Genomic DNA, 17,380 nt, shown 5'->3' on the forward strand with positions numbered 1-17,380 from the left:
ATTACATCTTGTGTATTATAAAATGGTTTTCTATCAATTTCTTCACCACATATCTTATGAAATGCTTTTCTTGGTCAAACACCTATTCTATAGCGCATCCAAACCTTGTAAAAATCTAACTTGGCTATTGATGTAGAGAAATTATCCTTTAAGGCCTTTGCCTCCACCCATCTAGTGTAAGACTGCTTTGTAAGACCCCATGCATGCGTTTGGAGTGTGGTTCACCATAAACGTGCTTGTAAAGTTTTTCTTCTTGTCACTTCTCCTCTAAAGTGACCTACACTAATGCCTTGATGTGCTTATGTCATCACAACATCATGTTCATGATCTGGCACACACCTTCTTAAGATCGGATCAATGCCAATCTTTCATAATTGACCATTTACTATCGTAGTGTAGCCCTTCCTCTTCAAAGATAACCTTTTCTTATGACCTCCTTCATACCTTTAGGAAAATTAGCCTTGGTCAGAAAGTCATGCATACCATAGTACCAGTTTCCTACGACCCAACAAATGGTGATAGAAAATAGGTCATAGTATCAATTGGGTAATCTTGGATCCCATTAGAAGCTTTCGCAGTTTCCACTTTTGAGAAAAATTGTGGGACTACATGCTCATTGCCCGAGGTATGCACAAAGCTAAGCATCCAATATTTATCCTAGCTTTAGCTTATTGACAATGTAGATTAAGAGTCTAGACTCTAGAGACTAGAGTCTAGACTCTAGTCCTCCTCCTCAGAGAAATCACTAGGGGGAGCAATGCCCTCGCTAGAGGTGCTCCCATCATCAGAGGCCAACCCAAAACTGCCCTCGCTAAAAGGACATTGCCCTCGTCATCGTACTCGGGCTCTCTGATGCCTACAATAGGAGCATCCTCCTCTTCAACAATAGGTGCTAAAGTGCTCCTCGAAGTCGAGCCAGAGCCACGCCTCACATATGTAGCCACTAGGGTCGAAGTAGGGCGCTGAACAGTGCATTCGTGGACTCCTACTTGTGTGCCACCTCTAGCTGCGCGACCTATACAAGTACGAGAAACTCGACGGTCAATCTCCTCTAGCTCCCTGTAGAGATCGGCATATATGGCCTCCTCATTTGGATCTCGCTCCTTGTGGACACTCTTAAGAGTGTCCACTGTCAACTTGAACTCGTCGACATCATAGTTGTTTCTCGTACCGGTACGAATGGGTTCGTACCGTATGGTTCGTACGGTATGTTTTTTTATTTTTTATTTTTTTTTCCCAAATTTTTTTTTCCTTGAAAAAAAAATTCCAAATGCTGTAAAAAAATATAGAAACCGTGCTTAACGAAGATCCCAAATGCTCGCAATACTTCGCAACTTTCGTGTCCACTCAGTATTCCATATGGGGTTGTTGAGAGACCTAGCAAATCTGGCGAGGTAGACTGGTAGTGTACACTTGATTGGTAGGATGAGAGAATCTTGTTACATCACTTGGAGATCCCTGGTATAGGTAGGCTAGACAATTAGATTCTCAAGTTATGTACGAGGGAGAAGATTTGGACAGGGCCATTTTGATCTAGAGAGGAGTCCCTAAACCTATCATGATCTAGAGAGGAGTCCCTAAACCTATCACCCTAGATGCACTACTTGTATTTGTGCAAGGACGGTCCCTTAAGTCATAAACGCTACACTAGGAGACCTTTGGTATTACATTACCCATCCAGGTTCTTTTCTGGAGACAATCAGGAGATCCAACTGGGAGAGACACATATCCATGTTTTGGTTCCTCAAGCACTGTAGACTCCTCCCCTCCCAACCTTCCCTCACATTCAAGCTTGAAGCTCCATAGGTTGTAAGTGTAAAAAATAAAAACCGTATTTTATCGTACGGTATCCGAAAATTTCATATCGTACCAAAAATTTCCGTATGGTATCGTATCGTATGGTATCGTATTTTCATACTGTGACAACTATGGTCAACATTCACCTGAAAGTAAAGTTCAAACATTTATAAATTATTAGACTTAAGTCATGCATTTATAAATCATCATTAATGAGTCGAACTTTGAACTCTGGAGATCTCTACCTGTTTGGAGATCTCCATGTCATGCATCTTCTCCACCAAGCGCATGTTAGCATGGCAATATACAAGCCGATCGAACTACATGGTGCTGAGACGGTTTTGTATCTTTGTGTGTATGAGTGAGTAGGAACTCCAATTCCTCTCACATGCCCCCGAAGAGCAATCCTATGAAAAATAAGAGAGTTAGAAATTAGAATGTCATGAATATGGGGGAGTACAAAAGTGACAATGAGTACAGCAGTATATGGCTGGAGTCGTAATCATCCTAGGAGCTCTAGCATGGGTCTCTGCCGGATGGCCTGGATATCTGCCATAGTGAGATGCCTGGTCAAACGAGCCCGATGCCTCGCAATGATGCTCTGAATCCTCCGGTGTAGGCACCGTCTCCGATGTGAGGATCCGCGAACCCTCGGGCGTCTAGATCTGCCCAACTGGATAGCTCTCTCAACTAGAGTCCCACGGGGTGCCCACTGCTGGGTTGTCGGCTGTGTGTCCTCCCGGGTAGTCCCTCTAAAGAAGTCAGTAATCTGTCTCTGTGTGGACTCCTTGCCAGTCGGGCATCTGCTCCTGATGATGGACTCTCTGATGATGGACTCTCTGAGCCTGCGGATCTCCAGGAGATAAAAACCCAAGCATCGCTGATCACAATAGTCCATAACTCTAGCCAGTGGTCCAAATCCCTCTCTGAAAAGGCAATGGTAGCGCCCTTGAATCTCATAATATGCTGTGCAGCGACAGATGTAGTGCAGAGAGAGAGAGAGAGCCTAGAGGGAGAGGCTAGAGCCTAGCCTCTAGGTACTAAGTAGTAGACCCTAGAGGGCAAGACTCGGCAGAGGGAGAGAGGTAGGGGAGAGAGAGAGAGAGAGCTTGAGAGCTTGAGCCTTGAAAGTTGAGGCTTGAGCCAAGAGAGAGAGAGAGAGAAATGAAATGAGAGAGAGAGAGAGAGAGAGAGAGAGAGAGACAGCATGAGAGAGCTTGAGCCTTGAGAGAGAGAAAGAAAGAAAGAAAGAAAGAAAGATTTTATTAACGTCTTCCAAAAGACCGAACTCGGCCTATGAGAGAGAGAGAGAGAGAGAGAGAGAGAGAGAGAGAGAGAGAGAGCATGAGAGAGCTTGAGCCTTGAGAGAGAGAGAGAAAGAAAGAAAGAAAGAAAGAAAGAAAGATTTTATTAACGTCTTCCAAAAGACCGAACTCGGCCTATAAGACAAATCGGTGTACCTGTATGGGGTATCCTCTGTCGTCCCAACAAAATGAAAAAGTACTGAACTAAAAAGCTGAATCTAGGTGTGCAATAAGTACAATGAGTGGGAGAGGGGATGGAGCTCTACTACTAGGAGAATGCAAAGCTATATGCATGGAGTATGCAATCATGATATGCAACCTAGCTAGCTCCATCCCACTCCCAGCCCCTACACGGCAGGGAATTACTCTCTAGAGAGCAGAGACACTCAGAGCCCGCAAGAGACAGAGGACACCTGGCTTTCGAACACCACGCCTATACCAAAGAGAGATGACAGAGATCAGAGCTCAGTTTCACACAGAGGGTGCATAGCTTGAACTTGAATGATGAGAGAGGGAGAGACCTTGAGAGCTCTTATACAAGCATGGAGGTGAAAGGGATCCAAGGCCATGGCACATGCCAAAACGGCTACAACAAATGGGCGAAAGAAACAAGAGAAAAAACGGGCGCAAAATAAACGATAAAAAACGGGCAAAAAAGGGGGTAAAAACGGCCATTTTTTTTCAAGACCGTTTTGCATTCATACCATACTGTACTGAACGAAACGACTGTTTCGTTTCGTTTCGTTTCGGTTCAACGAAATGTCCTCCGGCTAGAAAACCGTTTCGCCAACATTTCGCTCCGGTCGTTTCGCCCCGTCGCGTACTTGACATTTCGGTGCTGCGGTATGCATCCCGCGGACAACTATGCAACGACTCAATGCAAAATAATAAAGTATGTAGATGTGCAAGACCCCCCCCTCCCCGGCATGCGCACGCACACATCTACAGTCTTTTCTCCATCCGATCTGATGCAACCCGCACCATCTCTTCTATTTGTGAGCGGGATCCTTTCTTTCTGCTCTATTCTCTTAGATCTACGTGAACAATTGCTGGATTTTATATGATAAGATCCATGACAGGTGCAGTTGGTTGGAGCGCAAATCTGTGCGTTTACAAGTAACACTGACTTTGTAACGGGAGTGTGGCCCGAGTTTCATCAACGACACAATCCAGCATTGAATGGATGCGGTATTTATCAAGTGTATACGCAAAAAGAGAAGTTACAAAGCTCTATGGGCAGTGGGTGATTTTTCATCCAAGTACTCGCGGATATTTGCAAGATAAAGTTAAGCAAATCAAACCGCCTAAAGCCATCTTTGATGCCGAGAACTTTCCTGTTACTCTCAATGCAACTAGACCACACCCACGTAGCCGTTAGTGAGGTCCTGACCATCCCGCACCCACACACGTGAGCAATCCGTGGTCAATTGGTTGGTTCCCGTCTTCCATATGCTCAATGGGGTGAATGTACTATAAATGGCTCTTGAACGTGGTGAGATTGGGATTATATGCCACCATCTCTTATTATCAATTATTGGTTGATACACAACCTATTCAAGCACAAAGGTACATCATACAAAAAAATTACATCTCTACTATCTGTAAATGTATATATTGTAATTACCAATAATTATATGTACATGTTCACAATGTTGTAGTAGCACTAGAGTCCCATCCTTTCCTTGCCAAAACTTTGTAGAGTCAATAATGGTCACAAAGCCACTTGCATGACGCTTGATTGTTACATTAGGATCTCTTTCCACCACATCCTTAAACCACTTCATACAACAAAAGGCCTATAGGCATCATTGGTCCTAGTTTGCCCACCACAGTCTCCAAAAAACCCGTTTTGGCCTCGCGAAACTTGCGAAACGTTAAACGTTTCTACAAAACCTTTAACAAAAGGTTTCGTTCACTTTTAAAAAGTCATTTTTTTTGTTTTTTTCCTCTCAAAAATGCGTGCGATTGTCGACCGCCCCCGATTTGCCCGTTGCACGCTTCTATCACCGCCTCACCTTCGTGCGAGTCTGTTGTAAGTCTCCATGCTGATACGCCTAGGCCCCACATCTGCCGGGGACCCCAATGCCCCACATCTGCGCCCTGTGCCCCTTGCTACCGACTACTGCCCCCTGTGCCCTCTAAGCAATGAGCACTTTCCATTGCTACCCCCTCTTCTCCTCCTCCTCCTCCTCCTCCTCCTCCTCTCTTTGCCCTCCTTACCCTGATCTTCTCTTTCCTCTCTCTTCCCTCTACTATGTACATATAAATTAAAATTTCATACATATACATACATACATACATATATATATATATATATCCAAAACTTGCGGTTCAAGAAGTTCTATGTTTGTTGTTGAACAAATCACCTTCCTTTTAGGGCCCAAATGCATTCCTTCTCAAGCCAGAGTCAGAGTCTCCTCCCTCATAGACAAGCAATCCAATGGTACTTTCCAACCGACCAGCATCCTAAAAGCAAAGGTGCCTGATAGCAGAACAGCCTGGCAGATACACACCCAAGCTTGAGGTCAGATTGCCAAAGAGTCAGCCAAGCCCCGATAGCACGCCTTGGCATCCCATACCACCTATCCACTTGCCTCTTTAGCTACTCTTGCCCTAAGGTCCTACACGCCAGACTCACACAGTGAACCCCTTATCCCACACAGACTGCAGTCTTCCCCCTTCACATGGATGCCTCGTTCCAGTTGGTCAAACGCATATTGAGGAAGCTACACTCAAAAGATATAGATAGTGGCTTGCTTTCACATAATCTATGCGCCTCAGTAGAAAATTGTTAATATGCTTAGATGGATGACCTCACATGAGCATTGAGTGCTTTCTTGATCCGCTGCCATCACTACAGTATAATGAAGTATCCCATATAGCACTTCACATGATGAGATTCAGCAGATATATATCCACAAGACATGGATTGAGCCAGAGACGCTCCCATCTAGAATGGCCACCCCCACCAAAGCCAGTCCCCCAGACCGCTAGCTGCCTCTAAGCGCTTGGATCCAAGTTTACAAACTAAGGATCCACATGCCCACATCAGGGTTCCTAAACCCTTGCAATCTTCCACTCAACTCTCTCAATCAGTGCTCTGAAAGGAAAACACACTTAAAAGGAGCCAAACCATTCTATGCAACAGCTTCAGATGTAGGAAGTTGTAATAAATACACCACCACTTGGCCCTATAAATATCCTTTAGTATGTGTCTCAGTAAATTTATATAAAAAAACCATCTACTTTCAACTAGAAATGATAAAAAAAACGTTTCCAAGGCATTATTGTGTGAGACACAACCAACAAATTGAAACCCCCTCACCCCAAACTAGCTACTTAGATTTGTGTTAGGATGGTAACAAAGCCAGATCAAAAAGACATTATTCATGTAACACTTAGCAAAAAATCATGATACATTGGCTCTAACATAGTAAGAACCAAATAAAACCAAGAGTCTACCTCTGGAGCTGCATGCCGTATTGACCAGCGCATAAATTCCTCAAAACATTCCGCACAATATTCTCTGCATTCAGAAACCACCCAACAAACATTTGTCAAAAACTCACATAAACGAGAAACATTATTGTGTAGCACATATACAAGATAGCAAAAGATAGAACAAGAAGACAGATGATGCTGCACAATCATTATTGCAACCATGAAAAATGTTGACACAGTTCCGTAAACCAGTGGGCCTAATTCCAGGACAGAGATTTGAGATCCTCCTAATCACTCAACGATGTTGCTCCTCTCTAAGCTCAAGCCACAAGGCGCAAAAAGAAAGAAACTTCTATTAACGTCTTCAAAAGATCACTAGCGTCTATGAGACAAAAAAGGTGTTACAAAGTATCCAAGTGTTACACTGGTCCTGTGAAACAGAAAAATAAAACACTGCACAGCGTATTTGGGGTTCTATAGCCCAACTTATGGGCAAATTGAGTGGCCTCACCATGCATGTGACTCGGGGGGAAGTTGCTTGGCTTTCCCAGTCTCGTCCGCAGCTTTTCTACGAGGGCAATGATATGGACTCTCTGCTATTTTCATTCGTAGAGGTATTGCCCAGCATGGTTTATTGCAGGATGGCCCTCGCTCTCATTATACACCCTTAAGACACAGGATTGACACCAATTGGGAGATTGTTGCCAATATTACAGCATGGCAGATCTGGAGAGCTAGATGCACAACGGATATTGAGGGCGTCTAGATTTTTGAGTCTCAGTGCATTAGTACTATATGGGGTGATATCATCCATACTCTCATGGCTTCTTGGGCTCGTATTCAGGGGTCCTCTCGTTCCGCGCAGGCAAAGCACGTTATATTTATGTGGGAATGGGACCATGGCATTTTCTTTTCCTCTACTCCCATAGGTCTTTCATGGCATCATGATGCTCTTCGGTGGTTGAGATCACCTTACATATTGGGCTGATTCTATTCTATTCCGGCTTATAGCCGTGATTGTTGTATGCTTTTTTCATACTTAATGGAAGTCTCTTTCATGGAAAAAAAAACACTAGAAAAAGACTACTATCTACAAATACAAGTAGCATCCTCAGAAATACATCATCAGGAATACAATAGCATCCATAGCCCGCTTGTAGGCAAAATATCTATCAGCTGCACAGAACAAAGATCGGTTGTACAGAACAAAGATATACTCTTCCTTGTACCATCTTTTGCATTGTCAAAGCTACCTAAGATTGGTGTGCATCAAGCTATTGTTTCGCTTTAATATTTCTATTGGATATGAGTTTTTCTTTCATATCTTTACAAAAAATGGGTACTATTGTGAATCCCGGACAGGTCACACAGAAAGTGTGGAATGAGGTCCAGTCAACAAATTACAGGCACCTGGTCAACAAGTGGGAAACCATATGAACATTTAAGGAGGACTGGTGGTCAATTGACACATTTAGGTGGCCAACAATACATTGCACTAGTTGGAGCATCTTCATCGAATGGTTCATTAGCACTGTCACGCCAAATGGCAGTATTCCTGTAACGGCTGGCACCTTTGCATGCTCTGAAGGGTCAAGGATCCCTTGGACAAATACGGGGAATTTGCCAAGACTTATATTCATGAAAAGTTGAGTGTGATAGTAACACTCTGTGAGCAATAGATCCCCGAGTTCATTGTGTATTCATTCTATGTCATTGTGTGTACTCTGCTAGCAATGTTCTATTGATGAATCTATTGTCCCTGTATTCCTCTTGGTAGTGAGAGCCACTAGTGAAGAAAGGCTGAGTAGCCATGCATCTCCCTAGCCTATGTAGCGATTCCTAAGGGTATACTGCCCTGGAGTAGAACACTTCAACACTGTGTTCCACTTAGTGTATTTGGGCAACCGAGCCTACAGGTACGCTAAAAATTTGGTGATTCTGCTGGTGTACTTGCAAGCATCAAGAGTTCTATAGTCTTAGTCTTCTGAGTAGTCTAGTCTCTATATGCCCAAACACACGTTCTCGAAGCAAGCTAGTTGAAAGTCCAGTATCCCCACACTATTGTGGACGTAGAAAGATGGTCAATTTTGTGTCTTCTTGAAGTCCCATCCTCCTTTGCCGATGGCCAATGTAGCTAGCCTTGGAAATTCCAAGGCTAAGAATAATCTAAGGGGGTCTTGCTCTACCTCAAGGCCCTGAGCGAGGGTCTTCTGTTTTAGTTCGTGTCAATGTCAAACTTCCAACCTTCAAGGGTTCTGCCACGAAGATGACAATGACCATGTGAGGTGATTCTTGGCAATGTTTCGAAATTGGGGTTAGGACAGGGATGATGCCTACTGTTGGGAATTTCAGTGTCTTATGTGTGAGCAGCCTCTTAGAAGGCTAAGTGTGCTAGAAGTGTGTGAACCCACTCTTATAGTGGTTCAATAAATATCTAGATATTTATACCTGCTTGACATCACAGCTTACGTCATGCAGAAGGACCTTCAAAGGTTATAAAAGGCATTGTCCTTGGTGTATAAAACATCTCAATCCAATACACCTTGAGTCGTGCAATACTCCAGTCTCCTTTTTATCTCATCTCTCTCTCTCTCTCTCTCTCTTTTTTTGAGCGAGGACAACTCAGACGCTTGGCGCATTCTAGAAGAAAAAAGAGCATCTACACCTATCACAGATCCTAGCCTTTATGCACGACAGTTGTATGATGTGCCAAACCAGCCTATACCACAAATGTCACACATCCCTAGGCCTACATCTTATCTCTTTGATTCCCCCAATGTCACTAGGGCTCTTAAAAAGCTGCATAATGGGAGAGTAAAAGATCATGAGGATCTACGCACGGAACATTTTGCCCACGGGCACCATGTATTGGCTCCCATTCTTGCTAGTCTTTTAAACTGAGCACTCTGTGAAGGCTTCCCACTCTCCTAGACTACCAACACCATTGTCCCCATCCACAAAGCAGGAGACCCCACAGACCCAGGCAACTATAGGACTATCATGATTGGTCACACAATGGCCAAAATCTATGGGGCTGTACTAGAGGACATGATGAGCTCTATGGCAGAGAGGATGGGAAACAGAGCATCTAGCCAAGCAAGCTTCAAGAAAAACTTCTCCACGCTGGACCATATCTTTACTTTATGGGCTATCACAGAGGAGGCAAGGTCCTCAAAGAGACACGTGTATTGCTGCTTTGTAGATTTCCGCAAAGCCTTTGACTTCGTCCCTCGATCTCATCTGATAGGACGCTTGCAAGAGCTCCAGTTCTCACATGAGATGATATGGGGTGTGATGGCACTATATGAGGCAGTACTCGGCCGAGTACGTGCACCCGGTGGGATCTCGGGAGATATATGTAGCACCATTGGGGTTAAGCAGGGCTGCCCACTCTCACCTACACTCTTTGGCCTATACATTGATGAGATCGCAGTATTTGTGGAGGTAGAGGTTCACCATTAGCTCAAACAGTAGTGCCCATATTGCTATATGCTGACGACATTGTCTTGATCTCAGATTCAGCCGAGGGTTTACAGAAACACTTAAATGCATTGGATAGATTTTGCAGGGGGAGAAACCTTATGGTTAATTTGGGCAAAACCCAAGTTATGGTCTTCAACACATCTCATGCAGTCGCCTCACGATTTTCTTTCATATACAGAGATGCCCCAGTGGAGATTGTGCAAAAGTATGTGTATCTAGGAGTCACTTTTACAGGACCTTTGTTCTGCACGACCACAGCTGCCACTGACCGACTTGCGAGGGGGCACACCTCCGTAGCCCGTATGGAGAGAGAGTGTTTCCAGGCACATTTCCAAGAACCTCGCACTAAGTGCTAGCTCTTTGATACTCTAGTACGACCAGCGGTTATGTATGGTGCAGCCTTTTGGAGGCCAGGCCTAGGGAAGGATCACTGGAGGAGCATAGAGAGGCTACAGGTGATGATATTGTCACGCATGATCAAGAGTAAGCCATCTGTACCACATGACATTCTACATGTAGAGTTTGGGGTGGCCCCACTAGTTACAGATGCCCTTTTTCAGACTGTCACTTATATTCAGCATGTATACACGCTTGACAGAGATCGCCTCCCACGACTAGCACTAGAGTCCTCTATGCAATTATACGGCAAGAGGAAGAGGGAGCGATTGAGATGAGCTGGGCTGCCCTCCTCCTCAGCGACACGGCCACCACCACCGAGCATGGTACTCTAAGGTAGTCGAGTGGTTTCATGCACATGGCATACAAATGGACTGTCTCCCCCCGTTTCAGGATAGCTTGGATTCCCCATACCTTGATCTCTCACGTCAAGAGATCAACCGGATCATCCGGTTAGATCTACTCGGACTCACATACACCAAACATGGGTGTCTCCATCAGAGACTGGTAAGAAGTGTGAGTTCTACATAGATCACTTCTTGAGACTCCCCGAGGATGGATTCTTTGAGATCCTAGGATACATACAGATACACATGTCACATGCTATGCATATCATGATTGGCCAGCTCAGGGTATCCTCCCACCGCCTCAGAGTAGAGACTGGCAGAGCTGAGGATATCCCACACGAGGAGAGGACATGCACAATATGCATCACAGAAGCAGTAGAGGATGATGCCCATTATATGTTCAGTTGCCCGGCTTACTATGAGATACGGGGGAGATTCCATTGCCTCTTCCGAGATGGATTCGGACCACTCACACTGGTGATACAGTTTGAGGATCAAAGGTGCTTGGGCATGTACTTGATGGAGTTCAACGACATAGGGATGTAGTGTTGAGGCAGCATGCTGAGAGTAGCTTTGTTTTGTTTCTATTTTATTTTCCGTTCCATGATGAGATATGCCATGGACATTAGTGTATCACTTTGGTCTCATAGGCCCATTGGGTTTTCTTCTTTCTTTTCTCTCTCTAGAAGAAACAAACTAAACCAAGGTCTCTCCCTCTCATATACAGGATTCTCACTCTCTCCCACTCAATTGGAAATAACCACGATGCCAAGAATCCATACAATCCCAGAAGCCTTTGTGCATGAAGGCTCCATTACCATCACTCTATCCATGCTCCTGCAAGCCACTCCTTTGTCCGAGCCGTGCATGCAAGTCTAATGGCCCTACAAGGTGCATACATATTCGATTCTCATGCTGTAAATCCCGTTTGTCACAACTTGAGGACCCACAGAAGCAACGCACACCATATGAACCCTGAACATAATTATTCTTTTTATTATCTCCAAAAGCATACGGACCTTCCTACGAGTGCCTGTGACTACTAAGCATGGTACAACAAAACATCATAGCCCTCTAGGGGGTATACCTGCACTATCATGGGACATCCTAGAACTCATCAATCCTCTAGCCTTGTAGAAAGAGGTAAAAAGGCTGTCACTTTAAATAGTTTCTCTAGCCCCCCTCAGTAGACTGTCACTATGCTTTCTCATCTCCAAACAAATGATGGCCTACCCCTTGATGATTATATTGAATAAAACTTGAGAGGCCTAAAACTCTCCCAAAAAACCAATGGAATTTACCATGCATCTTTGTGGGGAAATAGAGTCGCTCAATGAGATATGTAGCTAGAGCATGTCCATTAGTTAGCTCCAAGGTTGGAGGCATCAAGCTCATATTAAAAGGGTCATAATCTATCCGTACAAACGCCTCTAAAGAGAAGTCATCTGGTAGTCCTGTTCCATTATTTGTGCTAGTTGACTGTTGTATGGATGAAGTAAATGCAGGTTGGACACAATCAGGTGCAAGAGATCAGATATCTGATGTTTGAAAGATATCATCAACCTTTAGCAATAATGCCTCAAATTCAACTGAAACAACCTGGTGAGGACTGAGGGTTGGTCTCAAACAGTGTTGCATAGAAACGCGTTTCATACAGTTTCAAAACGTACGAAACGTTTCGTACAGTATGAAACGCGTTTCATACATCATGCAGTTTTTAAAAACCTTAAAAAACGTTTCCTTTCGTGAATCGTACGGCGCAATTTATTCACGCTTCCCAGTGGCGGCCGCCTGTGAGTTTGCCGATTTGTGTGCCATCCTTCGATTCCTTCCATCGCTTGTGTCGGCCCCCTGCTCCTTAGTGTCCTTGGGCCTTGGGAGGTCTTCCAAAGGGGTAATGTCATGTTTTGCTTTAAGTTGGTTTTCTCTGCACAACTCACAAAGCAACACACTTTTTTCTTTTCCATCAATATTTATGGCATATCTTCCACGGTCCACCCTTGCTCTATTGAGATTAGTTTATGTTATGTGTCGCACTTGCAGGGCCAACAATCTGCATTTATCCCCGCCTTGTAGGATGCCTTGAACAGGTGATTCTCTTTGGAACAATGTCACCTTCGAGTCTAGATATGGTGGCTCAGGCTCCGGAAAGTGGAAATGCAACTTTTGTGCTCATAAGCACCATGGCAGTGTCACCAGGTTGAAGGCACATTTGTCACAAACAAAGGGTTTCGGCATTGGGCCATGTAAGCATGTGCCACAAGAAATCTATGATAGCCTCAAGGCTTGGAAGGCCATGCAGCTAGGTATCCCCCTTGAGGATATCCCCAATCTGGGAGAGCCTGAAGCACGTCAAAGTGTCTCCAAGAGGACTCGCAGTATCAGAGAGGAAGATACCAGTGGTGAGGTTGCAGGTGGTGTTGCAGGTGGTTCTAGCTCGGCACCTCGAGCCAAAAGAACTAGTCTTCCAGTGTTCAAGAAAGGACATTTACAGGCAGGGATGCAAAAGGCTACCATGAAAGAGGCAACGAGGGAGTTGATAAAGTTATTTATTCAATGTGGATTATCCTTCCACATTGTCAGGACTCCTCGATGGAAGAAGGCAATGAGAGCTATCTCCCGCATTGGGTGTGAGTGGGATGGCCCCTCCTACGAGACATTGCGCACTACTGAGCTTCGCAAGGAGCAACTGGCTGTGGAGATGGAGATGGAGCCTCTCAAGGCCACTTGGGCAAAGTATGGTTGTACTTTGCTTTGTGATGGATGGACAGATGCGCGGAAGAGAAATGTGTACAACATTCTTGTGTCCTCCTGCAAAGGCACAATGTTCATTCATGCCATAGATGCATCGGTGCCAGGGATAGTGGTTACAGGGGAGTTCATTATGTCCCACATGCGCCAGGGAATCAATGAAATTGGGCCTGATAACATTGTGCAGGTGATCACGGACAATGGGTCCAATTGTGTATCCATGGGCAGGATGTTAGAGGTGGAGTTCCCCAAGATTGTGTGGACACCTTGTGCAGCACACAGCCTTGACTTGATGATTGAGGATGTGGGGAAGCTTGATTGGGTGAGCCATGTATTTTCAGCTGCATCTACCATGGTGAACTTTGTCACAAAGAGGCCAAAGGTTTTGAGCATGTACAGGGCCAATAGTGATCTTGAGCTTCTAAAGCCCTCCAAAACTCAGTTTGCATACATGTTTATTGTGGTGGAGAGACTAGTGAGAGTGCGACATGGCTTATTATGCACTGTTGTGTGTCGTGAATGGACAGCATGGGAGGACAAGGATAAGCCCAAGTCTATAGCATTCTCTCGTATGGTCATGAGAGATACTTGGTGGCAGGATGCAGAGGGACTTGTGATGGTACTTCAGCCCATGTATAGTGTCCTTCGGCTCACAGACATGGAGGGAAGTACCATTGGGCTGCTTTATGAGTTCATGGACAGAATTGGTGAAGCTCTCAATGATTTCACTACCTTGTCGCGTGACAGGTGCTCACCCTTGGGCTTTAACTTTAGTCTTTGAGTTATTTTATAAATCTTGATCTCTTATGTATGTTTCAAGTTACATGTAGAGTTCAAGATATTAAGGAGATCTGGAATCGGCGTTGGGATTGGTTTCATAGGCCAATCCATGCTGTTGCTCACATTTTGCATCCCCTTTGGAGGAATGAGGAGCAATACCTCAATAAGGAGCTAGAGTCAGGATGGATCGAGTACATTACCAAGTTGGTGGGAGTGGGAGGTGATATACAGCTGATGAGAAAGCTCGAGGATGAGCTTCTCATTTACCGCAACGGTAGCCATATGTTTGGGCGAGCTACTGCATTGCTCAGGGAGACACAGTTGGAGCCAGTGTCTTGGTGGGAGAAATACGGTATTGGGACACCCAACTTGGTAAGGTTTCTTGATTCTTGAATCTTGTATCTTGTATCTTTGTCTCGTGAGTCCTACTCTTTCAAAATCTACATTCAAATGCTACTCTCTTTTTGACTCTAACTTAACATTCTTTTTTGTACAATGTAGAGACGGATTGCATTGAGAGTTCTCTCCCAGGATTGCAGTTCAGGGCCTTGTGAGAGAAACTGGAGTACATGGGCTCTTTTTCACACGAAAAAGAGAAATAGACTCTCCTCAACACAATTGGAGAGGCTTGTCTTTTGTCATTGCAATCTCCGATTGCTAGAACAAAAGGGTCATCCCATTGAGCCTCGCCAAGTGAATCCAGATAAGATTGATATCATGAAGTGCAAGGAGATTCCCGACATTCTATGCTCTATGAGGAGATCATGGCTCCGGCTCGCACTACACGATCTTCTCGAGAGGCTAGTACTAGTGGTGCACCTGCACCTCTAGAGGATGAGGCCTTTGAGAACTCGGCTACCGGCAGTGACCTTGAGAGTGAGGCTGCAGAGGCAGAAGATGCGGATGAGGATGAGCATGAGGATGAGGATGAGGATGAGCATGAGGATGCAGATGAGGATGCAGATAATAGCTAGCAGCTGCCAGTATCATTTTATTTGGACATGTTATTTAGTTTGAACTTTGGACATGTTATTTATATTGATCTTGGATTTTGAGTCACGACTCATCACCCACGTGGTGATGCTTTCACCCACGTGATTTGTGATATCATCATATCTTACATGTATTTTGTTTTTATTGAAATGAATGCAATGTGGTCTCTTATAAGTTATGTCAACAGTTTTTTCTTTTGTATATTTCAAGTAAAAAATATACATGTTTTTTCTGTTTTGTATGAAACCTTTTTGTACCCGTTTCTTACCTTTTATGAAACGTTTCAAAACGTATGAAACCCATTTCATACCTGCCGTTTCTGAAACACCTGGCAACTATGGTCTCAAAAAGACTAGAGAGCATAATAGTGTCTCTTCCAATACTCAAGGCCTTCAAGAAAAAGAACAACAGCAAGGTCAGACAAGGAGTAGAGCACTTGGTTTCCATGCATGCTCCTGTCCACGCTGAAAGACTAAGGTCCTGGATAATCCCATGAGAGATTACAAATGGTGGAGAGCAGGCTGCCCCCCCCCCCCCCCCCCCCCCCGCGCAATCCCCAAAAAAATAGCCAGGAAAATGTGGATCACGGATGCTTTCAGAGTATATGAAAATCTCACAGATGGCAAATCAGGTTTATTGCGAGACCGTCTTTTTGAGATGTCAAACAAACACCCTTGTGGGCACTCTTTTGGTATGCGGTTTTGGGAATCAGCCTGCAGTGACCAGATAAGTGGTAGTTTCGGGACAGAGGGTGACCAGCATAAAGCTGGAGCAACAGAATCAAAAGTATATAAAAGTCCAAGATTTTGAATCATCAACAAAAGAAATGGAAAGTTAAATACCTCAAGGAAGCACTCTCACAATCTACCAGCCCTTCTAGAATAGAGTCTAAGAGAGCCATAGTATCAGGATTCTCCTTTTGTGCATTAGAAGTGAACCAGTGGATCATTTGCATCACCAATCTGCTAAAAAGCTCGCGGGTGACCTGCATTTGACACAGCTCCATTGAGTAAGCCAGTCTTTAAACCTTTTAAAAAAACAATGCTTTGTTCTGGGACCTTAAAAATTTTGATGTGTATATGTATGTATGCATGTATATATAGATATGCATGTATGCATGCATGCATACATGCAGACACACATGAACGTGCACACCTAGGTATGCATACATATACATATATACATGCACCCACCCCCCCCCACACACACACACACGTGTGTGTGTGTGTGTGGTGGTCTGGTAGCTGCTCGCTTATGTGGTAGTTGCTCGCTTGCGACCTATATGAAGACTTAGCGTGCTGCTCGCCTGTCTATTGCTGCTCATGTTTGTCGTTGACCTCGTCCACCTCTCCCGTTTCGTTGTCCATATCCCTTCTTCTTCTCCATTCGCCATCTGATTTCCACCCTTGCAGCTGGCTATCGGCTGCTCTTACAGGCTTGTGTCTGCTGCTATTGACTGCACTTGCTGCCCCTGCTCGCTACCTTCTGCTTTTTCTGCTGTGTGCTTGCTTCGTGTTCTTTTCTTTGCCTTAGAGCCTACTTCTTCTTGTTCATACTTTCTGCTTCTCTCAAATAGCTTCCCCTACAGAAGTGTAGGAATGCAAAGATCCCTCTGTTGAGTCCAGAAGAAGAAACACAGGAGGAGACTCTCAAGGATCTGAATTGCTCTCCTCTCCTTTCTCGACCTACAACATTTCTGTGACACCCTTGAAGAAGGTTTTGCTGAGATCAAGAAAGCTTGACACCATTGGTTCTTTTGCAACCGCCAGTAGTAGCAATGCCACCTTCAGAGATTGTTCCTGCTCTATCCGTGTAGCAACAGAAGGGGAAAAATGTGGCACCAGATAAGGGAAAAGTGAAAATTGGCACGACAAGCCCTCCTGTTACAAAAGGGAAAGAAAAGGAAAAACAGGAACCAAATGTATAGCAGACACCCAAAAAAAAATGTCCCTCTTAGAGGGAGACTTATAGTGTCTCGTTATTGGAAAGAAGGAACCTCCACAGCAGGGCAGACTTCTAGGGTGCCTAATATCTCGGGTGATGTGACAAGTGTGGGCAAAATGTGGGCTGCAATTGTGAGGGTAACCC

The 17,380-nt window shown here is 44.6% G+C and overlaps 2 protein-coding genes across 2 annotated transcripts in view; one reads left to right on the forward strand and one right to left on the reverse strand.

Annotated features, from left to right (window-relative positions):
* The window catches only part of LOC147618065 (uncharacterized), a 105,280-nt gene that overhangs the window by 11,504 nt on the left and 76,396 nt on the right, over window positions 1-17,380 (reverse strand). The window contains exons 21-22 of the mRNA XM_086775309.1: window positions 16,135-16,277; window positions 6,564-6,627 (exon numbers count right to left, since the gene is read on the reverse strand). Of these exons, the coding sequence (XP_086631435.1) occupies window positions 6,564-6,627; window positions 16,135-16,277 (207 nt within the window). The remainder of the gene's footprint in view (window positions 1-6,563; window positions 6,628-16,134; window positions 16,278-17,380) is intronic.
* LOC147618066 (uncharacterized) lies at window positions 13,065-16,022 on the forward strand. Its single transcript, XM_086775039.1, has 5 exons — window positions 13,065-13,398; window positions 14,047-14,266; window positions 14,350-14,671; window positions 14,801-15,103; window positions 15,912-16,022. Exons 1-5 carry the CDS (start codon window positions 13,065-13,067, stop codon window positions 16,020-16,022), a joined length of 1,290 nt encoding a protein of 429 aa, XP_086631165.1.

This window comes from Cibotium barometz, chromosome 35 (genome assembly GCF_041138505.1).
Source record: "Cibotium barometz isolate CiBa-2024 chromosome 35, ASM4113850v1, whole genome shotgun sequence".
In the NCBI taxonomy this organism is placed as follows: domain Eukaryota; kingdom Viridiplantae; phylum Streptophyta; class Polypodiopsida; order Cyatheales; family Cibotiaceae; genus Cibotium; species Cibotium barometz.

Bases quoted from the DNA above. Each gene is read 5' to 3' on its own strand.
- LOC147618066 (XM_086775039.1), top strand. From the start codon at position 13,065: ATGCAGCTAGGTATCCCCCTTGAGGATATCCCCAATCTGGGAGAGCCT. The intron at 14,267-14,349 runs GTGCTCACCCTT...AGTTACATGTAG, and splicing joins ACTACCTTGTCGCGTGACAG to AGTTCAAGATATTAAGGAGA. The intron at 15,104-15,911 runs GTACTAGTGGTG...AAAATCTCACAG, and splicing joins ACGATCTTCTCGAGAGGCTA to ATGGCAAATCAGGTTTATTG.